This window comes from Nelumbo nucifera, chromosome 8 (genome assembly GCF_055504915.1).
Source record: "Nelumbo nucifera cultivar China Antique chromosome 8, China Antique-T2T, whole genome shotgun sequence".
Lineage (NCBI taxonomy): Eukaryota > Viridiplantae > Streptophyta > Magnoliopsida > Proteales > Nelumbonaceae > Nelumbo > Nelumbo nucifera.
The window spans coordinates 47,355,883-47,381,962 of NC_142656.1; the positions used below are offsets into that span (position 1 = coordinate 47,355,883).

The 26,080-nt window shown below is 37.6% G+C and overlaps 1 protein-coding gene across 2 annotated transcripts; it reads left to right on the forward strand.

The window, feature by feature from the left end:
• Window positions 1–7,744: 7,744 nt before the first annotated feature.
• Window positions 7,745–24,549, forward strand: AGD2 (Pyridoxal phosphate (PLP)-dependent transferases superfamily protein). 2 transcript variants are annotated; one of them, XM_010275240.3, is made up of 11 exons: window positions 7,759–7,906; window positions 8,009–8,090; window positions 8,209–8,285; window positions 9,036–9,103; window positions 18,864–18,980; window positions 19,885–19,947; window positions 21,460–21,564; window positions 21,776–21,826; window positions 22,462–22,782; window positions 23,735–23,941; window positions 24,029–24,549. In XM_010275240.3, the coding sequence occupies exons 2-11, from the start codon at window positions 8,014–8,016 to the stop codon at window positions 24,320–24,322; spliced, it is 1,380 nt and encodes a 459-aa protein (XP_010273542.1). In that variant the 5' UTR covers window positions 7,759–7,906; window positions 8,009–8,013; the 3' UTR covers window positions 24,323–24,549. The 2 variants fall into 2 exon arrangements, with proteins under 2 accessions (XP_010273540.1, XP_010273542.1); XM_010275238.3 differs by having other exon boundaries at window positions 7,745–8,090.
• Window positions 24,550–26,080: the final 1,531 nt, after the last annotated feature.

Sequence of the window (26,080 nt, forward strand, 5' to 3'; positions counted from 1 at the left end):
TCTGTCCTGTCACTGGTGGGAATGGTCCAAGAATATCAATCCCCCACTATGCGAAGGGCCATGGGCTGGTGAGGTATTTCAGGTCGGCAACGGGTTGAAAATGGATGTTGGCGTGCCTCTAGCATTTATCACATTTCTTGACAAGCTCGAGTGCATATGCTTTTATTGTGGGCCAGTAATATCCTTGCCGTAACGCTTTCTGGGTGAGGGCCCTACCCCCCAAGTGTCCGCTGCACAGCTCTTCATGAGTGTCACGGAGAACGAGCTCGGCCTCTGAGGGTCGTAAGCAGCGCAAGTAGGGCAGCGTATAGGATCTTCGGTATAGTCGTCCATCTATCATGACGTACTTGGCTTTCTGCCACTCCACCCTTCTAGCTGCGTTGTGATCTATAGGGAGGGTCCCTTGTAGTAGGTAGCTCGCGAGTGGGTCAATCCAGCTCGGCTCTGCTTGCACGATAGGAGCTACCTCCTCTGCCCCCCGAGAATGCTAGGCCGAGGCAAGTTCTCTATAAACACGATCATCATGGAGTTGTTGCTTGTGCTGGCTAACCGGGATAATGTGTCGGCCTCAGCGTTCTCAGATCTTGGAATTTGTTTGATGAAGTATGATTGGAAGCCGTGTAGGGCTTCCCTGGTCTTGGCCAGATAGGCGGCCATGGTGGGGTCGCGAGCTTCGTAATCGCTGGTTACCTGGTTGACCACGAGCTGCGAGTCGCTGCAGATGACGTGGTGCTTCACTTGTACTTCGCTTGTTAGCATGAGCCCGCCTATCAGTGCTTCGTATTCCGCCTCGTTATTGGATGTTGCGAACTCGAACCGGAGTGCGTACTTTAGTTTTGCTCCGCCCGACCCGTATAGGATTACTTCGGCTCCGCTTCCTTGTTGGTTCGACGAACCGTCTACGTGAAGGATCCAGGGCCCTTCATCCTAGGTCGACTTCGTTCTGATCGGGACTGGTTCCATGCTGGTTGAGGTTTCCCCCATGTACTCGATCTTCATCGATTCGGAGGTTGTGGTGCTGAAAGTGCATTCCACCAAGAAGTCGGCCAAGGCTTGGACCTTGATTGGTGTTTGGGGCTCGTACCTGATGTTGTACTTGATGAGTTCTATAGCCCACTTCGTCAGTCTTCTGGATACCTCAGGCTTGAGCAAGACCTGCCTCAGGGGTTGGTTGGTAAGAACGATGACTGTGTGGGCCTGAATGTATGGCTGAAACTTTCGAGCTGTCGTGATCAGCGCATACGCCAACTTCTTGATCTCTAGGTACCTAGTTTCGGCTCCTTGCAAAACTTTGCTCACGTAGTAGATGGGTCGTTGCACCCGGTCTACTTCCTTTATCAGTACCGAGCTTACCACCCCATCGCTCGCGGAGAGGTACAACTTTAAAACATCACCCTCCTCGGGTCAGGTTAAAACCGGGATGCTGGTCAGGTACTTCTTTAGTTCGTCGAAGGCGAACTGGCATTCTTCAGTCCATTCGAAGTCTTTGCTTTTCTTAATTGCCTTAAAAAAGGGTAGGCAACGGTCTGCCGACTTAGACATGAAGCGGCTCAAGGCGGCCATGTGGCCATTCAACCTCTGAACTTCTTTCAGCTTGCGAGGGGGCTTCATGTCCAAGATAGCCTTTATCTTTTCAGGGTTAGCTTCGATTCCACATCGGCTAACTATGTAACCCAGGAATTTTCCCGAGGTGACACCAAAGACACATTTGTTAGGATTTAGTTTCATATTATACTTGCATTGGATTTCAAATACACACTGCAAGTCACTTATTAAATAGTCCGAAATTGGGTTTCGACGACCATGTCGTCTACATAACATTCAACTTTGTCGCCGATCAACGGCTCAAAAATTCTATTCACAAGTCTTTGGTAGGTTGCCTTAGCATTTTTCTGTCCAAAGGGCATGACCTTATAGCAGTATAGGCCCAACTCGATAATGAAAGCCGTTTTTTCTTCATCGGCAGGGTCCATCTTGATTTGGTTGTAGCCCGAGTATGCATCCAGGAAACTCAGCAACTTGTGCCCTGAGGTCGCATCCACTAGAAGGTCAATCTTGGGGAGCGAAAAACAGTCCTTTGGGCAGGCCCGATTCAGGTTGGTATAATCGACGCACATGCATCATTTACCGTTGGCCTTCTTTACCAGAGCGGGGTTAGCCACCCAACTCGGGTAACAGACCTCCCTAATGAAGTCCGCTGCAAGAAGTTTCCCGACCTCCTCGTCGACTATCCTCCAGCGTTCTGGGGTGAGGTTGCATTTCTTTTGTCTAATGGGCCTGATTAGGGGATCAGTGTTTAACTTGTGAGTTATTATTCTTGAGTCTATGTCGGGCATTTCCGCCGCGGACCATGCAAATACATCTAAATTTTTGAGTAGGAAACTTACCAGTTGAGTTCAAAGAGGTTCTATGATCGCTCCCCCGATCTGGAGTGTCCTGGTTGAGTCATCTTCTGAAGTCGGGTTGAGAGTCGTTCCCTCGGTCGGTGTAGCTCACTCCTCAGGATACTCTACAGGCTGTTCGAGCTCAACGCTTTCCGCTAGCTTGGCCTTCCCTTTGAGGGCTACGACGTAACACTTTCAAGACTCGAGCTGGTCGCCCCGGGCTACCCCGATCCCGAAGTCCGTGGGGAACTTCATTGCCAGGTAGTAGGTTGATATCACTGTGCGAAGCACGTGGGTGATGGGCCGTCCTATGATGGCATTGTATGCGGAAGGCGTCGCAACCACTAGGAAGGCGTGCTCAAACCTCGCAATGCTGAGCCACGTTCCGATCTCCACAGGCAACGAGATCCGACTATGGGGCCTTACTTCTTCTCCACTTAAGCCCACTAGGAGGTACTTGTGTGCTGGAGGTTGCTCTCCCTGAGTTGCAGCTTGTCGAAGGTGTTCCTGAACAGGATGTTGGCCGAGCTTCTTGAATCCACCAAGACGCGTCTGATTTCAAAATCGCTGATCTTCATCCTGATGACCAACACGTCATCATGGGGATACTGGACTCCTCGCGCATCATCCTCTGTAAAGGATATGGGGTCCATGGGTCATGGGCGCTTCGGCGGATTCTACTCTTCGCGCCCCAGTTCATGGACCGAGGTCTTGCCAGCTGCCGAGGTGCAGCCCGCGATAATGGATCCGCCGATGATCGTGTTGATCACCTCACGGACAGGCCTTTCTTCGGGCGGTGGTCTCTGCTCATTCTGCCTATTATTGGACTCGGGAGCATCTCTCCTCTGCTCCTCTTGTCAATCTGCCTGATTTTTATTATTTTTTTGTACAAAGTTTTTTAAGTATCTGCGGCGGATAAGTTCCTCAATCTCGTCGCAGAGGATCTTACAATTCTCGGTACTATGACCATGATCCTTATGGAAATGACAATACAAATTCTTATCTTTTCCTCCGGGGGAGCTCGGAGGTGCCATCCCGACTTGCTGTCTCCCCTGGTCGGGGACTTGCTCTTCTTCCTCTTACTGCTTTCGTGGTGCATCTTGTTGTCGTCCCTCCTTCTCTTCTCTGCTGGAGCTCCGGCCTTTTGGTTCATTTCCTCTTTAGTCTCGATGAATTGGTCAGCGAACTTGAGGAAAGCGGTGATGTCCTTGGGCTTGTTCATCGCCACATGCCACTTGAACTCCCGGTGAGTGACTCCTCTCTTTGCTGCGGCGAGTCTTACCGTGGGGTCCAAGTTCAGGATCAAGAGCAGTTGTCATTGAAGCTCTTGATGTAGTTCCGGATGGACTCTCCCTCTTTCTGGACTATGCCGAGAAGGCTTTCTTGCGACCTTGGGCATTTTTTGCTGGTAACGAAGTGCAAGGTGAATGCTCGTACGAACTACGCCCAACTCTAGATTGCTCCGGATGGGAGGTTTCTATACCACGTGCGCGCCACTCCTCTGAAGGTCGTGGAGAAGGCAACGCACATGCAGGCTTCACTGGACCCGACAAGGTGCATCTAGGACTGGAAGGAGTCTATGTGGTTACTCGGGTCAAACGACCCGTCGTACTTGTCTAGGGGAGGTACCTTGAAGTCTTTTGGCATGGGAGCTGCCAGGAGATCAAGAGAGAGGGGAGATGACACTGAGAGAAGAGGGGTGGTCCTCGCGACCCCTGGGCTCGCCCCCGTCTTACCTTGAGTTGCTCGGGTTGACTAGGCTCTGCGAGCTGCTCAGGAATTATCGCGTGACGAGCCTTGGGACGCCGCCTTCGTTGCTTCTTGGTGGAATCTGCGTTGGTGCTACTCGCTTCAATGCTATCAGGTCAGGTCTTGGCCTGGTGAGAATCAAGTTGGTACTGGCTTCCGCAGACTGAAGGGTCTTGCATGCGCTGGGACGAACCAGCTTTTTGATCCGCCTTGTAGTCGCAAGGTGGTGGGAGCTACTGGCTCCCTCCTGCTACGGGATGAGGCTTGAGAGGTTTCTCCTCGGCGAGGACGGCTGCTTCGGCGGCGGTTGAGCGGCTACTGGTTCTATAGCGTTATTGGGCACCGCGGCTGGGCTGGTTGTCGGCTTTGCTGCGGTGTTGGGAACTGCTGCTGATAGAAACGACCCAGGACTTGCAGTTGGTAGTGTTGAAGCTGCTGGACTTACTGCATCTGGGCCTGAATGGCCCGCACGTGCTGCACTAGATCACCCAACTAGTTTTGCCCCACGGTGGGAGGAACCATAAAGGGTTCCGTGAAGGTGGTGTTCACCGCAGAAGGGAACGAGGTGTTCACCGCCTCGACGACCTGGGGTAGGTCCAGCGTGGGGACCCCGAAGGTGCTGAGAGGTACAGTAAACTGGCCGATACGCACGGCGGGGGCCTGATGGTGCCCCCTGAAGTGTTCATTCCGTTGTTCTGCCCAGCGTTGCTAGAAGACGCCATTAATGCTGGTGAAAGTTTGGTAGAGAAAGCTTTTTGAAACGGATTTCCACAGACGACACCAATGCACAATCCGGCCACTCCTAGCTGGAAGTGACTAAGCTCCTAGCTGGCGACGGGCAAGAGATTCCTGCGTGAAGAGAAATGAACCCGGGGTTCCTCACCCGGCGGGAACACTCCGATACTTGAGTTAATACTCAGTTGCGAGCTAGAAGAGAATGGGTTTTTGCAAGAAGATGAGAAAGCTAGAGAGTGGTGAATATGCAATACCTTGGCCCCTAGGGGGTTGAAGTCTTTATATACTAGTATTCTGGTAGGTTCGAAGGGGCTGCTCCCAAATCTCTGCCGCGGCGATCTGCTGTTAGATAACGGCTCGGAGTGATTGGCTATCGTCGTCAGAACTGGGGAGTAGGTGTGCTAATGCGACCGTTGTAGGGTACAGTCCCGCCAGGCAGGGGACAACCTACGGGGTTGGCAGGCACGACGCCGCCAGGTGAGGGACAATGAGTGTAGTCCCCAGAGTTGGCAGATACTGAGTCGTCAAACAAGGGATGTGGGTGCAACTTTTAGGGTTGGCAGGTACGATTGTCAGATAGGAAGCTTCTCGCGGGATTCAGGGCTACTTGATAATGAATCCTGTAGTGAGCTACCTTGTGTCGAGCTGTTGGTGGTATGCTGAGGTGATTCTGCACGAGGTGAGCCGTCTCTGAGGTGGCTCACTTGCTTGGATCTAGACTGCCATGAACTTGGTCGTTTCAGTTTCTGAACTGGGGTGGATTCGACCCGAAGTACCTTCAGCTTGAGACATTACCGTACCCGAGCTCATTATGAGACGAACTGACGCTTGGTGAGCTGTTGTCTACATCGAGTCATGTCCACGTGCCGATCTGCTCATGCCGAGTTGTCATTCATGTCGAGTCACATACATGTGTCACCCGTCTATGAGGTCGGGCCAAATTACCCTTCATCAGTGATGATTTTCCCGCTGCGAGGGTGGAGTAGGGACGAGGAGAGCATTCCCTACCTCGTAAGGACCCCGATCCCCACCCCATGGGATCCCTGCTAATATATATGTATAATGTACACATATGTCTATATGTTGGTATTTTTAAAAATATAGTTAAATATGTTTGAATCCTTTCTAATAGGATTGTAAATTTTATTTATTTTATTTTTAATTTTTAAATAAAATAAAAAAGATAATGGTTGACATTATAAAGAATCATGGGGAGTGGGGATCCCCGTGGAGACAGGGATGGGGATAACTTTGTCCTTGTTAGCGGGGATGGGTATTTTCGTGGGGACAGGGATGGGGAGAGTCTTCTCGTCCCCGCCCCGCCCCATTGCCATTCCTAATCAAACTGATGAAATTGACTAGCTTGATTTGTAGTATTTCTAGTCGACTTTGGTTCAACAATTTCCCAACCCAACTGGGTTGGACCAGTTTCGCTTTAGCCATTTGTAAACTGACCAAAATCGAACAGCCCGACCACATGTATTAATATTTTATATTTTACATATATATATTTAATATAGGAAAGTGTGAAAATTCCAATATTTCTTAGGCTAAAATATTTTATATCATAAATTTAATTTTTAATAATGCCATTGTATTTTTTTTTAATTTAAACTTAATTTTTTAAGTTCAAATCTTTTAAACTGGCCAACCAAATCAAGAATTGACCCAAACCGATATAACCTGATTGACAACCTCCCCAACTTCACCCGGTTGATTTGGTTGGCCAAACAACCTACAACCGAACCGAACCAACCTGTGAACAATAGTTTGATCTCCAATAATTATTAAAAATTTATAGTGAAAATAGACAATAAATTAAATTTAGAAAGCTAAGTAACAATAGTTTAAACTCTAATAATTATTGAAAATTTTCTATTAAATAACCAAGCAAAAATAGATTTATACATAATTATTGAAAATATATTTATCACAAAAAATAAAAAATAATTACTGAAATACAATAAATATTAATTTTAGTATATAACTATATAATAAATATAGATGAAAACATTAACTTTTGAAAGTTATTTTCTAGAATTATTAATTGGTATAAATGAAATTAGTTATTTACAATATTATTTATTTATTTATTTAAATAATATCATCATTTAAATTTTAAAATATTAATTACTTGTTGAATTTAATAATGCATAAAATTATAGTACTATTAATACACAACTTTGTTATTTTAACTATTTAAAATCTAATTATGTTAAATATTTTGTTATTTGACTAAATATTTAAAATCTTAATCTATTCATTATAATTGAAAGTCATTCATTAACTATTTAAAATATATTATTAATTGATTTAAAATATCAATTTTAATATTTTGTTATTTAAGATATTTAGTTATTAAAATATTTAATTAGTATTTCATTTTTTAATGTTAGATTTTTATTATTTGAATAACATTTAGATTGAATACTCTAGAAAATCATAATTTATATTGTTTGTATATAATTTTGTGATGAATTTTGTAAAAATATAAAATTATTAATAATATGAATAGTATTAAATCAATTATAATTATTTTTTGTGTTTTTAATAAATATTTTAAAGTTATTATATAATTTTGTTAAAATATTTAAATAATTCTTATATTTTTTAATTTAAACTTTCTTTAGATAAATATAGATAAAAAGTGAGAAAAAAGAGAAATAAAAAGTAAAGATAATTTATTAGAGAAATTCTTTACTAAATAAGAAATAACTTAAAAAAAGTTAGGAATGGAAAAATTTTAAGATATTAAGGGCCTATTCGGTCCTTTCATTTACAACCTAGGCAGACAGATTTTCGGTCTATTTTCATTCGGTTCGCGAAAGATCTTCCGAAAAAGACTTGCAAAAACGAACCCTTATTTAATTTACGTTATTGGAGCCAGCGAGAGAGAGTCCCGTGTGTTCTCTATTCATTTGCTGCTCTGCATCTCCATCGTCCACTTCGAATCATGGGTTTAGGGCTTAAAAGTTAGAACCTCTTTCTCATTCTTCGGGCGGCGGCTTGCGTAGTAGCTTAAGCTTGTTCCTCCAAAGGTGTTCTCAGAATACCTCTTACAACCCTAATCTTCTAGAATTAATCAAATTTTCTTGCTTCGACTCAGTTCACTAACCGAAAGGTAGCTGCATTTTATATAGAAAAAATGTCCCTGACGCATCTTTCAATCTCTTTTTCTTCATCTTCATCCGCTTTTTTGAGCTCAAACAGCATCAACTCCAGGTTTCATCTTTAATTGTTAAGAAAAGAATATTATTATTTTTTTTTCTGTTATTTTTCCATTTCTCTGAGGAGCTTGGAAGTTTTTTTTAAGCTAAATTTCATTGTTGTGTGCATGCAGAACTTTGAAGGTTGCAGTTCCGGCAAAGAAGAATGGGATATGTAAATGCATCGCAACACCCCCGGCGGAGACGGCCGGTATTTTTTCAACCTTCCACTTGAGTTTTAGAATGTTAACTAAATATGTTCATTCGCAAGAAATTTGAACTTCTGATAATCGATGGTTCTTCTTGCTTTTCACTTGGCTTTGTCTGTATGAGTCAATGGTGCAATTCGAGATGTGGTTTTTAGTGTCCTGTTAAACCATTCATATTTGTGACATTGATATTGTTGAATTTGATGGCAATGCTCTATGGTGGGAATTGTCCTGTATGCTAGATCACGGACTTTTTTAGCTCCATGGATCCTTGGCATGTAACATCTTCCAATTAGAAATCAAAAATTTCTTCGGACATGCATGTGCACTTTCTTATTCCTATCACATTACTAAATGCATGTTACAGACTCGATGAATATCTGTAAAGGAGCTTTATTCTCAAAGCAAAGATTTTATTGAATATAACAATGTCAAAGAGAGGTTGCTGAATTTTCTTTTTGTCCGTTACAGATGTTTTTACAATCTTTCATATATCTTATTTTATGGAAACACCGTTTTGAATCTCTGTAATTCAAAACATGAAATAATTGGAGAGATTTCCAGTTTCTTTAAGCTAAAACAGTGCACATGTTTGCGTATGTTACAATAAATGCCAACCTTAGCTAGAACTAATTTTCCCATTTTTATTGCTTAACTACTTCTGATAATTGTGCAATTGATTGATGAAAGAATCCCTCTATAGTTAGGCCACCATCTATCACACTAACTTCGTTGATTGCATGCCACAAAAGCTTACAAGACAAAGGTCTCTCGCAATGCAAACATGGCAAAACTTCAAGCTGGATATTTATTCCCGGAGGTGAGAAAGCTTCACATACAATGATAAGTAATTTATGGTATCATGCTGGTTGATCTTTTTCTGTTTCTTTTTATTTATGAAAAGATCATTTATTTGAGTTTGATAGCAATGAATACTATTTCATCTGTTCTTCAAAATTAAAGTGGTTAACATACTAATTACATGTAAATGCAGTACACAAATTGCTTGTTTGGATTTTAATTCTTTCAATGGAAATGTACTACGCATATGGAGTCACTTGAGTTGGGGATTACCCTTAACTTGGATCACCTTTTTTATCATTAAAATAATAAAAGAGATTCTAATAAGAAAGTCTAAAACCCTAACAAAATATATTTTTTGAGAAAAAGGTATCAGAATCATATATATATATATATTAAAATAAGGCGGTGAAGAAGTTTTCTCCTTTTTTATTTTTTTTATTCCATGTCATTTTCAAAACAACCAACGAGATGCACTTTACAATAACCTAAATAATTTCTTCTCCTAAAATTTCTCCTAAACTACCTCCCCCACTTTCTCCAAAATTACCTCTAATTCCTATTTATCTTCTAAATTATCTCTAATTCATATTTATCTCCAAAATTATCTCTAATTTAGTAGAGAGTTTTTCTCCTAAATTATCTCTAATTCCTATTTCTCCTCTCCCCTACTTTTTATCTATATCTATCTAAAGAAAGTTTGGGTTAAAAAATTTAAGAATTATTTAAATATTCTAACAAAATTATATAATAATTCTAAAATATTTATTAAAAATACAAAAATAATTTTATATTTTTTACAAAATATATCACGAAATTAAGTACTAACAATTTAAATTATGTTTTTTTGGATTATCAATTTAAATGTTTTTCAAATATTTAATAATATGCAATAGCTTTAAATAAATAAAATTCAATTTTTATAGATTATTTAAATATTTATCATAACTAGATTTTAAATAGTTAAAATAATGGAATTATGTAATAAATTAAAAAATTTCTTCAAAGTAGAAAAATAATTATAACATAATATTGAAATTAATAATAATTTAATATATTACAAAATTAATAAAGAAATTATGTAATAATAGTATAAATTATGATTTTATGGATAATTAAAATCAATAAATAATTAATATTTTACATATTATTTAAGTATTGAAATAACTAAATATTTTAAATAACAAAATATTTAACTTAACTAGATTTTAAATAGTTAAAATAAATAAATAAATTACGTAATAAATTTAAAAATTCTGAAAAGTAGAAATATAAATATAACATAATGTTGAAATTAGTAATAATTTAATATTTTTATATAATATTGTAAATATCAAATTTCACTTACATCAAGTAATAATTCGAGAAAATAACTTTAAAAAAATTAATATTTAAGAATAATAATTTTAAACTCTTAATCTGTATTTATTGTATAATTATATATACTAAAATTAATATTTATTTTATTTCAGTAATTATTTATTGTTAATTATGATAAATATACTTTCAATGATTATGTATAAATTTATTTTGTTTTGTTATTTAATAGAAAACTTTCAATAATTATTGGAGATTAAACTACTATTATTGAATTTTTTAAATTTAATTTATTGTACTTATTGTATTTTTGTTATAACTTATTGATTAATTAATATTTATTAGTGATTAAACTATTATTTGAGATTATACTATTTATTGACTAAACTAATATATTTTTAGTACTTATTGTATTTTTTTCATTATCAATATATTTTCAATAATTGTGTATTTTTGCTATAAATTTTCCATAATTATTGAAAATTCAACTATTGTTATTTATTTATTTATTGATAAATAACATAAACTTTTATTAATAAAATTAAAAAGGAGGATACAACAGGAGGGAGGGGTAAAATCTCTTAACCCTCCCTAAAAGTAAACTATTGTTATTTAGATAGGACTATTAGTTTAGCTAAAATTATGAGTGTTCTTGAGTTGGTTCGGTCCGGTCGTAGGCTATTTGACCAACCAAATTGACCTAGTCAGGTTGGGGAATTGGTCAGCTGAAACCGACTAACCTTTTGTGAAAACTGACCCACTCAAGTTGTATCGGTTTGGGTTGGTTTTTACAAAAGGTCAGTCGCTTAAGATTTAAACTTAAAAATTGAATTTAATTTTAAAAACTACAATGCAATTAATAAAAATAAATTTAAAAATTAGATTTATGAAATACAATATTTTGGACTAAGAAGTATGGAAATTTCTCACTTTTTCATATTTAATATATATATATATATCCATGGTTAGGTTGTTTGATTTTGGTTGGTTTACAAATGGCCAAAGTGAAATTTTAACCCAATTTGGTCGAATTGGGAATTTTTTGAACCAAAGCCGACATAAAATACTAGAAAACCAACCAACCCGGGTCGAGTTGATCGGGTTGGTCCGTTTCATAAGTTTGATGAACCTAACTAAGATTAATTATTGTTATTTTTGCATTATAAAAAGTTTGTTAAGTAGCATATAAAATATGAATAATTATTAATTATTTAAAAAGTTGAAAATACAAAACAATTGTATACTCTTATGTGTTTCTATTAGGGTCATTTACTAGAACATACCTTATAGTTTTATATATTTACTTAAACCTACCTTGTAGTTTTCGTTTTACTAAAACATCCCATGTATTTTACAACTTATTTACTTAATCAACCTTTCATTAAGGAGTGCGTTTTGCTATTAGGCCCATGGTTTTTTATTTCAAAAACACCCTTAACACTTTTTTATACAGAAAACAAAATTGGCCAAATATAGCCAATAAAGTGGTTGTTCGTGTCTTATTAAGGGCAAAAATGGTATTTTTATTTCTATTTTCTTTTGATTAAATTTATTTAAATGAACATTAGGGTCAACATTGTTGTTTTCCACTATTATCTAATGGAAGATTGATTAAATCCGTTGCAAATTATAAGTGGTGTTTTAGTAAAATGCTAACTTTAGGGTGGATTTTAGTAAATCCATGAAACTATAGGGGTATTTTAGTAAATGACCATTTCTATTATTTATCTTTCACTTAATAAGTCCCGTGCATTGTACGGGTCCCCGCTAGTTTTATTAGATAAAATAAAGAGTACATGAGGAGATGTACAACATAAAAGGGGAAACCCCTGGGGATTACACTGGAATCAAGTTGTACTATATACTACATCAATGTGAGCTCCTAACTTAGCTAAACTATCCGCAATAGAGTTTAGTTCCCCTGGAATCCAAATCAGATTAGCACTCAACAGATCCAGAGTCTCTTGCTTCTGTCAAAAAATGACTTAATCCCCATGGACCTCCTTCTTTTTTTCTTAACCATTTGATAGTATTTGCTAAATCTCCTGCTATGGTTAAGTTTTGAATGCCCAGGTTTCTAGCTATTCTGATTCCCCTGAGAGCTGATAACACTTCCACCTTGGTAGAATCAGCAACACCTTTTGGACCACTAAAAAGTCCACACGATAACACCCCATTTCATCTCTTACTATGCCTCCTATACCAGCCACTCCTGGGTTGCCTGATGCGCTCCCATCAAAGTTTAGTGTTGTCCCTCTCTTTCTTCTTCTTACTAACACACGGGGAACAGAAGGGAGGGAAATCAACTGAGAGAAGAGAAACTTTGCACTTCTGTTGAGATCATTTGTTGAGAATCCTTTGAACATTATCAGAATTAATGGCCTAAAGATTACAGTGTAGAGTAATTTGGGAGACTAACTCAAGGAATTTTTTCTTGTTTTCAAATAAGTGATTATATCTTTCTTCCCAAATTCCCCACAACACTGCATATAGTATAGTTTGCCAATAGATTTTGCCTCTTTTGCTAAGACCTTTGCATTGCCATTGTTGAATTAAATCCCGGATACTTTCAGGGGCAACCCAACCATACCCCGCCAACTTCAGGAAGTGGTGCCAAATTTTCTTTGTCTCATTGCAGTGGAGGAGTAAGTGATTAGTTGATTCTCCTGCACTCAAGCACAAAGTGCAAGCATGGGGTGAAATGAAGAGTCTTCTCAAGCTCTACTTTTGAAGAAGGTGACAAGTGTTGATCCTTTGCAAGCTGGTTTCCCAACAAAGAAGCAAACTCTTGTGGGGATTTGGCTACTCCAAACCTTTTTAAATGGGAAGGGGGAGATCTGATCGCCTGCAGTCAAAACCTTGTAGAAGGACTTGGAAGAGAATTCACCTATAGGGTGAGGGGACCAAATCATAGTCTTGGGAACTAGATGAGATGTAGACCTCCTTTGGAGCTTGGGGTAGGTCTGCTACTTGGGTTATCTCTGGGTCTCTTAGAGGTCTTCTAAGGCTTAGGTTCAGAGTGTACTCAGAGGAAGAGGCAGGAATGCAAGCAGAAATGGTTGCATCTTGGTCTTGGATTAGATTAAAGAGTCTTGGGAAAGAATCAGCTAGGGTAGAGTGGCCCCACCAGAGATCTTTCCAGAATTTAATCCTGCTACCATTACCTACTTTGTACCTAATTAAAGGGAAAAAAGAATTGCCAATAGAAATGTTACCTTTCCAAGGGTTTGTGGATTTTACCCGGTTCAAATGGAGATTGCTATCCCAACCGTTTGAGCTTGTCCTGTACTTGCAAGAGATGATAGCTCCCCATAGAGAGTTTGGTTCTTTGGGAAATTTCCAAAGCCACTTCCCCAAAAGGGAAGTATTCTTCTCCTTGAGATGGCCAATACCCAATCCACCTTCCTCCTTAGGTTTACATACTTGATCCCAGCTTACTAAGTGACTTCTTTTTTCCCCGCTGCCTTCCCAAAGGAAATTTCTTTGAAGTTTCTCGATTTCAGGTCGACTTTCCTTGGGATTTGGAAGACCAACAAATAATAGATTGGCAGATTTGCAAGAGAGGCCTTTAAGAGAGTGAGTCTGCCCCCTTTTGATAAATAACAGCTCTTTCAAGTTGCTAGTTTCTTCTCGCATTTTTCCATCACTGTCCCCCAAAAGCTGAAATTTTTTGGGTCTTCCCCTTGAGGCATCCTCAAGTAGAGAATTGGCAAGGACTCCACTTTGCATCCCAGAATGGCTTTAAAAGATTCCAGCAGACCTGCTTCTACAGAATTTATTGCTACAACACTACTTTTGGAGAAGTTGACCCTCAAACCAGTTACCCATAGTTGCCAAGGTGACGCCTAGGCGACAAGGTGCCCTTGGAGGCGGCTCGCCTTGCCCAGTTGCCAAGCACTTTTGCATGCTGTGTAATAAAATACTTTTATATATATATATTTTTTATATTATAATTATAAAATAGACATTATTAAAGAAAAACATTCATTTTTGTGTTTATAAACTAATTTCTTTTTATTATTTTCTTATTTGTTAGGGTTTAATCAACACAAACATTGCTAACTGCTGTATTGAACCCTCAATGACTTCAAGATCTGAACCAATAAGTAAGGGAAGAACTTAAAATTTTGTCTAATCAACACTTTTCTTCTTCCACATCTTCTTCTTCTTCTTCTTCTTCTTCTTCTTCTTCTACCTTTTCTTTTCTTCTTTTCCTATAACAAAAATAGGGGTTCAGCCCTTATATTTTTTGAATTTTCTTTCCTTTCTTCTTTTTCTTCTCATAAATATGTTGATTTTCTAGACTTAAACATGAAGCTTATAATATTCTTATGAAAGTTATGGATAGTTATTAAAGAAAGTTGGTTATGGAACCTAGGGAACTACCCTAGGATATGTGATTTTTTACTTAAAAAAATCCATTGCATAGGTGATGTCTAGGCGCCCGCCTCGCCTTGAAAACTAGGCGACAAGGCACCCCCCTGTCGCCTAGCCTTGCCTTGGCGCCTTGAAAACTATGCAGTTACCCCCTTGAAACAATTAATCACCCTCTTAGCATTGGTTATGTTGTCTAGAGATGCTTCCAAAAATAAGATAATGTCGTCTGCGAACTGTAGATGTGAGACGTGGAGAGCATCTCTTCCCACTTCAAAACCTTTTATGAAGTTAAGGGTTTTAGCTTTGTCGAAAAGCTGATTGAAGATATCCATCACCAATGAGAAAAGAAAGGGGGATAGGAGACAACCTTGTCTTTTTTTTTGATGAATAGGAGACAACCTTGTCTCAGACCTCAACTTGCCTTGAAGTAGCCTTTTGGTTCTCCATTTATCAACACTGAGAACCAAGTTAATTCAATGCAGCCTTCAGTTAGCCCACTTACCACCAAAGCCTCTAACCTTTAAATTTGGTGAATACACTCCCAATCCACTTTGTCGTAGGCTTTTTCAAGGTCTAGTTTTACTATGACCCCTGGCTTTTCATTTAGTTTTCTATCTTCTACACATTCATTTGCTATAAGAATGCTATCCAGTATTTGCCTTCCTTTCACAAAAGCAAACTGGTTTGAGGAGATTAGGTCTCCTAGGATTTCTTTTAGTCTTCTTGCTATCACTTTGGCTAAAATCTTGTAAAAACTCCCTGCTAGTCTAATCGGTCTGAAATCCTTTACCTCCAAGAGTCCCCCTTTCTTTGGAATGAGACAAATGAAGTTGGAGTTCAATCCATTGTTCATGATGGCTAAAATCTTGTAACTTTTCTTATATCAAATCAATGTAGAGAAAGACAGTACAATGATAACAGTCACTGCTGTCTGTAACAAAACAGCCCAGCAACATGACAAAGTCATAGCAATCCCTTGCCTGGTGGCTCCTATACAAGACTATCTTTGTTAACCCCCATCCTTGCAAGCCCATCAGCTAATCCCTCACCTGTCCTAGGTACCCACCTGAACAAGCAGTTCAGGTTAGATGCCAGACTTTTAGCTTCTCTTGTTATCTTCTTAGTATCCAAGGACCTTCTGTTTGACTTTTAGCTTCTCTTGTTATCTTCTTGGTATCCAAGGACCTTCTGTTTCATTATCCAACCAGCTGATTACTTTGCAGTTCCCTATACTTAGAGAGCAGGCCAGTTTCAGTCCTTGAATGAGAGCAGTAGAATGTTTGCAAGAGTGCCCCATAGCCAAGAAAAAACAGTCAGTACAGGCTACTATCAGATTACAAATCTGGTATAGCCTAGCTACCCATGGCCAAATCCTCACTGGCATTTGCATAGTTGCCAAGGCATCATCTAGGTGACTAGGCACCACCTAGGAGACAAAAGTCACAAGGTGGACACTGCATTATAAGATGGCTACATCTTACTAATATGTATGTTCATACATTTTATAGTATATTATTCATAATTTTTTTAAGGGTTTACTGCTGAAATTTAGAACATCCAAGTTCCAAGGGTTTTGATATAAGAAAAAGGACAAAGAGGTTTCTTTTCTTTTCTTCTTTTTTTTTCTCTCTCTCTCTCACACATTAAATAAAACAGTGTCTCCACACTTGTTCTTTTTTTTCTTTAACTTATCTTTTACTTATTTTCTATCTTAAATGTTTTTCATTTAAAATCATAACCTTCTTTAGTTGCTAAATTGATACGAAGTTTCTCTATTAAATACTTATTAGCATTACTTTTACAAATATTGAAATTAATATGTCTTTTAAATATGATGATTTATCATGTTTTGAGAGGTACAAAGAGTTACTATTTTTCAATCAATATACATGCTGATTGATTTATAAAACTTGGGAACTGATCAAAATTTACCTTTTTATTTAACAGAATTCTTGTTGCCAAAACACTTTGATTACTATGGACATTTGCAGACCTAGGTAGTGGGCACTTGTAGTGATTTAAAAGGTGGGCCTAGGCGTGCGCCTCAGCCCAGGCGTGCACCTTTTGAAAATTTGATGCTTTTTTTTAAACATAGTGGCTGGGCTGGGGGCTCCGCTCCGATTCGCTTGCTCATCGAAGCTCCGAGAACCCCCAATTTGGTAATGTTGTTCATTCATTCATCCTAATAAAATGCCTTCTTAAAAAGTAATTAAAACTATAAAATCATTATTTTTTGTGTGAAAACTAAGAATTTAAGACCTAACGTGGACTTGTTTGGGCTTGCCTTGAGGGTTGTGCAAGGTTCAAAATATCGATACGCCCGATATGCCGGTAGGGGTGTATCGGGCGAATCGAAACTCATTTTTATTGCTTTTTTTATTTTTTTCGCAGCCGGTTCAGGGGGGCTGGTTTAGGGCTCCTCCACCCCCTGAACCGGTTAGACCCCCGATACACCCACTGTAGGGGCGTATTGGAGGGGTCCCGAAACGATACGTATTGGCCGATACGGGCTGATATGTGTCGATACTTTGAACCTTGGGGTCGTGGCACAAAGGCGGCTCATAGGATCAGGAATGTAATATGTTTTACATTACATTAGCTACGTGAAGTAATGCAATTGAGTGAAAAAAGAGATTAGAGGTTTTAAATGCTTGAAAATGTTTTATATGCTTGATTTTATTTTTAAATTCTTGTTTGAATATGATTTACATCTTATGTTTATGTATTGTAATTTTAGATAATAGGTTTTTTAAAACATTATTTTAAAATTTAAGTTTATATTTTTTTATTAATATTATGTTTAATATTTTTTGATTTTTTTAAATTTTCTGACTTTTTTTTTATTTTTTAGCATTTATTTTATAATTTTGCGCCTTGCTTCAAAAAGGCATGCACCTCACCTTGCACCTTGCACCTTAGACGCAAATTGACCCCTGCGCCTTGTGCTTTTAAAACACTGGGCACTTGATGGAAAAAACCGTTGAGAATCATCCTAGATTTTACATGTTAGACCATAAAAATGGTGGGTAACAGCCAGAATATATCTTCTAATCTAACCATTCAGCACCTCAGGTAAGATTTGGTAGTGTCTTGCTTTTGGATGCTTTGTGATGGATCCGAAGATAGCTGTGAAAATGTTGTTTATAATTTCTTTTTGCTTCAATTTTTAGTACATAAAATTGAGGTCATTCCAAAATAACGAATAAATATGTGAAAATCAAGGCAAATAGAAAAAAATAAGGTTAGAAACTTAGGAAAAACAAGATAAAAATATAGAAGAATAGGCACCATAGGAGAAAATAGTAAGCACGAGAAAATAATAGAATTATAAACTATGAATTTTCTTTTAATAATTTTTAACTTGTAATTTCAGCAAGATCTGAGAACTAAACTCAGCTCAACTTAGCAAGGCCTTTTCCCACTTTACAGTGCAATAGCTTCTCTCACTTGGGAAAGAAAATTTCTATGTGCTAGCCTTTTTCAAATAAGCAGGTTGAAAAGTTTTACAACTGGCATTATTAAGGTTAGTGTCCTTGAACAGCATTCCAAGTAACTGTGGAATATGAACATGGACATAAGAGGCAGCATAAAAATTTGAAGCAGCTAACCTGTCATTACCACGGGAAGAATATAAATAATAATACCTAAAACATAAAACTATGCAATATGCTTGTAGATGTAAGAGGTATACATACAAAATGAAGAGAAAATTAAACTCTCAAACCAACGTTATAGTAAGCAACATTTATCAAAAAAAAAAAAACATTATAGTAAGCAACTAAGCATGATATTATACAAAAACCAAACAAAACTACGTTATAGAAGCGTTGATAAAAAAACTACAGTATGGAAGCAAGACCTATCTCTTGGTGAAGTAAAAGAAGGTAAAAAAAGAAGCACTGAGATGAATCCTTGACCCAACCAGTCAATCATGAAACTTTTCCTTGGATTTTAGGGGCATAAAAAGTGAATTGAAAAAGGAGGTGCCCTCTCTCTCTCTAGTTTGGCTTGTTCATGTTATGTTTTCTTACTTTCCTTCTTTATCATTCTATTTATATCCTGATGAAATGTTTTCCCTGAAATAGATTGCTAGAAGAAGGGCTGCACACATACTGAAATATCCTGATGCACAAGTGATAAGCCTTGGAATTGGTGATACAACTGAGCCCATTCCAGAAGTCATAACATCTGCCATGGCACAGGTATTCTGCTTCTCCTTTCTTTGAGTGGTGAAAAAGGACAAACAGAACATAAATTATAGAAATTTTACATTTATTCAGAACTTCTTTGAAGCTGGGCTAATCCAAAGGGCAGCTAATTAGGTGACTGAAATTGGCCCAAGTAAGCTGGAATTAGGCTACAAAGCCCCTGAGCTTGTTACTTTGAGATATAGTTTAAGTTTAAAGTAGGCTGGAAATAACTTCAGAGAGTTTGAATAATCAACAAAAACAAGTGAAAAGAGAACCACTAAGTTGGTAAAGGGGTTTCAAACAAGGCATTTTAGGATCTTTCAATGAATCAAAATGCTGGTTGAGGTCAAGAGGGGGTCCTAGGGCCTTGGAACATCAAATATGTAATCTCTAACATTTAAAGACAAGTGCAAAAAGCCTAGAAAAAGACGTAAAGGAGAAAGAGGAAAATAGCTACTTCCTCATCCTCGTCCTTTGTGCCAATCCACTACTCTTGGCTTCCTCATAAGAGCCATGTTAAGCTTGACTTTGATGGCTGTAGCTGTAGAAACCCAGGGCAATCAGGTATTAGGCATCTTTTTAGATGCATGCTTGCACAACTACAGCCTGCCTTACACTTGGGATCTATTGGCTTTGGAAATTCAGTCAGAGGAAACTCATTGGCAGCTCTCCAAGGTTTAAGAATAGAGAGGGATCAATATTTTAACTGGTAGTTTAGAGGTGATTGCTCGCCCTTGTCTAATTGTATACTCTAACTATTTTGGTTCTTGGATAGTTGGATAACAACGTTGAAATTGTTATCCAGAATTACAAGTTTGATTAATGATGTAGCCCACCACAGTCTTCCTTTAGTTTTCCATCAATGACATCAATTTTTCCTGTATCTAATTAATTATCAAACTTATTTGTTCTGCAGAGATCACATTCATTATCAACATTAGAGGGTTACAGTGGTTATGGAGCTGAACAAGGTGAGAAGGTATGCAGTTCATATTTACAGCCTTTTTCATAAACACCTCTGACTTCATTGGTTTTGTTTCTCATTCCTGGAAGTTAGGGGTGATCATTTCTAGTTAGACCCAGCCTGGAATACACTTATTTTTAAATATATGTGTATATTATATTTCATATTATATAAAATATTTAACATACTAAACCCAATATATTTAAAGTTGTAGGCCTGGCTTCGGGCCTGGGCCACACCATTGTTGCATTACATCATTTAAGTTTCCTATTCAAGGTGGACATGACTCCACTTTCAAACATTGACACGTACATGTGATACAAATATCAGCCATTATTTTGATAGGCCGCTTTTGAGTTAAGTATCTTCTTTTATATATGCTACATGCTGAATATGATGAATCTTCTGATACTGCCAATGTCTCATGCAGCAAAATTTAGTAGAATATTTTTTTTTTGGAAAAGGTAAAGTAATATTTATTGAGAAAGAGATACACACAAGAGGCTGAGATCAGTCCCTGAAATGGCTGACTGATCAAAAACAGCAAATACATGAACCATCAAGAAACAGAAAATAAAACATCTGATACATTACAATTTCTAAACTCAGCAGTCACAGACAGCCACGAAACCAGCTTGCCCACTCTTCTGAGAATGATCCTCCGGACTAAGAGACTTGTTATTACAAACCCTTCTGATCCTCTCGGTCCAGATGCACCAGATAACCACAATTGGAATTAGCTTCTAGAGAACCTGCCTTTTGTTGCTCAAACCCTTAATCTGCCAACAGTTTAACAACTCTTTAACCAACCTCGGCATCACCCAGCTAACCTTCACAATGTTGAGGAGATGATTCCACAAATGAGCAGAAAACGGGCAGTGGATGCACAAATGATCAGTGGATTCAACATTAGTAGAATATATGCCATTTATATATTTTGTTGACAAATAAATAGAAATTCAAAAAAGAAAAAAAAGTAGTTTAATGGTAAAAAGACATTTGTAAACTAAAACTATTTTCTTGATTCTTTTAATACTTCAGAAATCTTCGCATTGATATTTTATTCAATGTTACTATTTAATACATGTTGAAAATGAAGATAAGGAGATGGTCAGGTAATAAAAAGAATAACTAATTTTTGAATAAGAAACAAAATAAAAAATCTATTGCTGCAGTTGGTCATTGAGTGGTTCTATTTCTTGTAATATTTTTTTTATTTAATGAATCTTATGTTATTGATTAAAAAAATGTACAGTCAATCCCAAAATTTCGACATGTCATTTGTCTGTTGATTTTTTTTTTTTTTTTTTTTTTGCAGAAGTTGATAAATATTGCAGGATAGTGGTTGTCCTGCAAAATCCTTGTCCAGGATTGTTGAAAATGTTATGGGAATGTTATCCAGTTTTGAGTGTCCATACTACTAATTCAAAATGAAGTTCTGGAACTTTTATTTAACATCTCTTTAGGTGAGTGTAATTTCTGTACTCCCTTAAGTTCAGGAATAATGCAGATTTTATATTTGTACAGAAATTAAGGGCTGCAATTGCATCAACTTTTTATGCTGACATGGGCATTGAGGAAAGTGATATATTTGTTTCAGATGGTGCAAAATGTGACATATCCCGTCTCCAGGTTGGTCATAGTTCCTATATATTTGGTTTTTTCCAAACTTCATTTGTCACAGTCAGATTTACTGCTTCAGTGTTTGAACTTTGAAGTAAATGTTAGAATCCTGCATGATTGTGCTTTCTAGGCTTGGTTGCATCATAAAGTTACAGTAGAAATTTTTTTGGCTGCTACCCCACTGAGAACTTGATGTTGACATTGGCTTCCTTTGTCACAGCTTCTTTTTGGTTCTAATGTAACAATGGCAGTGCAAGACCCATCATATCCGGTAAATGTCTAACTTTTTTTTTAATTTTTTATGATAAGATTTGTATTTTCTTTCATAACAATAAGCAATGTATTGGTATCGATTCTTTAGTTTGAAAGATAGGTCTTTGACCATGTTATCTTGTTTGTGTTCTGTCAATATCTGTATAATATTGACAGGCAGTTGAAGATGCTGGCTGGCTTGCTGGTAAAGTCTCCTGCTGGTTGTAGCAGAGACCTGGGATTTGATCCTGCCTCCATCAGGGTTGGGGGGACAGGCTGCCCTGCATTAATGGAATACAGCATTTACTCTTTCATCTATTTCTCTGTGCATGGAAGACATGCACATGGATGTAATCAATGTCTGGTTTAGGGAATGCCTATTAGGTGGCCGGAGTTATCTAATTGACCTACTTTGGGCCATGGAATAACTGCAGAGATAATTTAGATTCTTCACCATCTACACACACACATTTTAGTGGAAGAATAAATTATGAATGCAAATCAGTTCTGTAGTATTAGCTGGTCCTCTAGGTTCTAAACTTGTATTTAGCTTAATCTGCAAACTTAGGATCATATGTTTCTTCCTAATAAATATACGAATCTTACTCCCTTTTTTCCTGGAACTAAATGGTGAACTTTCCTTTTTATTTATAGGCATATGTTGATTCAAGTGTTATAATGGGCCAAACTGGCCAGTTCCAGAAGGATATTGAAAAATATGGAAACATTGAGTATATGAGATGCAGTCCTGAAAATGGCTTCTTTCCAGATTTATCAACTATTCAGAAAACAGATATAATCTTCTTTTGTTCACCAAACAATCCTACTGGTTCTGCTGCAACAAGAGAGCAATTGACACAGCTGGTACGGTTTGCCAAGGAAAATGGTTCAATAATAGTCTATGATTCCGCATATGCCATGTATATATCAGATGACAGACCTCGGTCTATATTTGAAATTCCTGGAGCAAAAGAGGTAAATCTCAAAATGATTATTCAAAGTTCTTTCTGATTACAAGGAATCAAACCTTTCTTCATTCTTCTTTTTCTGTTATCTATTTTAACTTGTTCATCTATTAATTTCTGCTGCAAGTTGTAAATCTCTTAGGCAAGTATAGCTTGTCTGTTCCGCAGTAACCATATTTACAGTGTGCAAAGCAAGTAGCTTTCACAGAATAGTGTCATAAAACTGCAGAACTTGGGGTCAATTTCAATATCTAGCAGCTTCTTCTGCTGAAAAACATCCACTATCCCATCTCTTCTCAAAAAACAAGCCTCTTATTATCTGTACAGTTAGGATGTAACTCTTATAGAGGACATGGGATCTTAATGTTGAAGCTGCTGATCAAGGGTTTGGATGGTGGTATCTAGGTGTTTTTCACGTGTCTAATCATAGTTTCCTCAATGGAAATGTATTTCAATTTAAAATTACTTTTATATTGCTATTCAATATAGGGAAGCAAGAGCTTTCTGCAATGAAAAATGCATCAGCTATTTCATATGTTCTGTTTAGTTAACCAATGACCATATTGCTACCGATCACTGATTGGGTAATGTGGATTTGATAAGTTTTAAGATCCTTACTGTACCTATTTTATTGGTCTAATTTTCAAATTTTCCAGGAAAGTTAATATGGAATTTTTTGTACTTTAAGAAAGAAAAACATCTGGCAGTATGGTCCCAACCTTAAAACTTTTTTCTGCTTTTCATTTTAATCTCCCAAACAATATTCTGACAATCCAAAGTAATGGTCATAAAATTGTAGGATTATTTGGCAGGATCTATTTCTGGAATAGAATCTGTTGTTGGCAAGATCCAGAGCATAATTAGTCAATGTTTCTCTGATGTAATAGATAGAGAGGATATTTTCTTCCTTTTGTCATCCCCCCCTCAACGCTTTGTTTAACATATTGAGATATATACTGCAGGTTGCAATAGAGACAACATCATTCTCAAAATATGCTGGGTTCACTGGAGTCCGACTTGGTTGGACTGTAGTTCCAAAAGAGCTGCTTTTCTCTGATGGGTTTCCTGTTGCCAAGGACTTTAACCGTATTGTTTGTACTTGTTTCAATGGTGCATCTAACATTGCACAAGCTGGTGGATTGGCTTGCCTTTCTCCAGAGGGTCTCAAGGTTAGCTTTTGTTGTGTAGTTTCTACATGCTAGTTAACATTAGAGAACTCATCTCCTGTGTTATTAATAAATTGCTATTTCTTGCAGGCAATGCATGAAGTTGTTTCTTTTTACAAGGATAACACTAAGCTTATAGTGGACACATTCAACTCCCTTGGTTTTAAAGTATACGGAGGGGAACATGCCCCTTATGTTTGGGTCCACTTCCCTGGTCGAAGCTCATGGGATGTGTTTGCTGAGATTCTTGAAAAGACCCATATAGTTACAACTCCAGGCAGTGGCTTTGGACCTGGTGGTGAAGGTTTCATCAGGGTTAGTGCCTTTGGTCACAGGGGGAACGTCTTAGAAGCCTGTAAAAGATTCAAGCTACTTTACAAGTAAGACGGTGCTTCCCAACTGGTTTCAAAAATCAATTTATCTGCCAAATTGATGTCCTTGGACTTCTGTAACATGTACCATTTTTATTTCTCAACTTTGACATTTAGGTTTTTCTTAATTGTTTGATTGTTTCTCCTGGTTAAAACTGCAAAAGCATTTTTCTGCTTTGAGTCTTGTGCTTCCTTTAGTGAGAAGATTAATCTGCAATTTATTCAAGCGAACTTCTTTTATTGTCGTGTTGGACTTGGAGCTGATAATCATGTATCGGTGTAATGCCTATTTCCTTTCATGCCCAATTTCTCTGTTTAATAGTTTTAGTATGGCCGTATGGGTTATTTACTAAAGCACCCCTATAGTTTCATGAATTTATTAAAACCTACCCTATAGTTTGTGATTTACTAAAAATCTCTTGTAGTTTGCAATCAATTTATTTAATCGACCTTCCATTATATGAAAGTGAAAAATGACATTAACACTAGCATCCATTCAAATAAATTTAATCAAAAGAAATTAAAAACAAAACGTTATTTTTACCCCTAACAATCACTATTTTTCTTTATTTGGTCAATTTTATTTTCTATAAAAAAATGTTAGGGGTATATTTGAAATAAACAACCATGGATTATACCCTTGAACATTTCCCACTCAGTTCAAGGGTAGTAAAATATAAACAATAGGATAGGTTTAAGCATGTGAAATTATTTTTTTATGTTTTTTGTAATTAATGCTAGCTCTCTCATCTCTCCCCATATTTAATGCTAACCAACTCTCTTTCCAATTAACCCTCTAATCGTCATTAACTTTTAACCCAACTCAACTCAAGGCAGTTTCTGTCAATATGGATGGTTTTGTTTCCCAAAGCAAAAACAATGCCCACGTCAATAAAATCATGTTATGTTTGCTGATATAGCAGTTTTGGTTTGAAAAATAAAAGCATACATATTAGAGAGCACCCCCGAGGGTGGCATGATCAAGTGTTTCACTTGTGACCCGACTTTATGAATTTTTAAAGGGTGTGGACCCCACAAGTCCGTGGTCCGGACTTCTAAAAGTCTGAGAAGGTGGTGGTTCGGTGAAGTAGGCCAAAGGGGGAAACAGAGAAATGGAGAATGGTCAGACCCCAGAGGGGCTGCTCTATGTCGGGCGGGGATCATTCTACTATAGTTCTCCAGCATTTTAGTTTTGGAGCTTCTCTGGGTTAAGCATATATTATTTTCCCTAGATGACGAGGAATTTTCTAAAATTTTCCATTAATCTTATTATGTCAGCCAGGGTTGGTCAGCTATTTGCCACTAGCCCATTTACCTAATTCAAACGCTCAGTTCGGTCTACTATTTTGTGATCAAAATGGGATTGTACTGGGTCTATATTAGCCTTTATATGTCACAGCTACCTCTTTTAATTTTTTCTCTCTTTATGTATCTATATTTCATTTGCAGTCATGTAAGTAAACTATTAAAATTTGTTGGGATTTGAGTTTCCCAACAAATTCATGCACTTGGTCTAATCATTCCACCATAGTCATACATCTTCTGAGTATATCCTGATATACATATTTGAATTGCCTTTTTGTGATGCTCTTAGAGAAATCGATACTTTTAACTTCGTGACCAAGCCAGTGGATTTTTTGAATTTTGATGGATTTGCACTAAAATGGAACCAGCTCTTTTTTCGATGTGAGAGCCACTTGATGCTATTCGATATGAGGTCGTTCTTGAACTGAGGTCACAGTAGATGGAGTCGAGGTGGAAGGATGAAGTC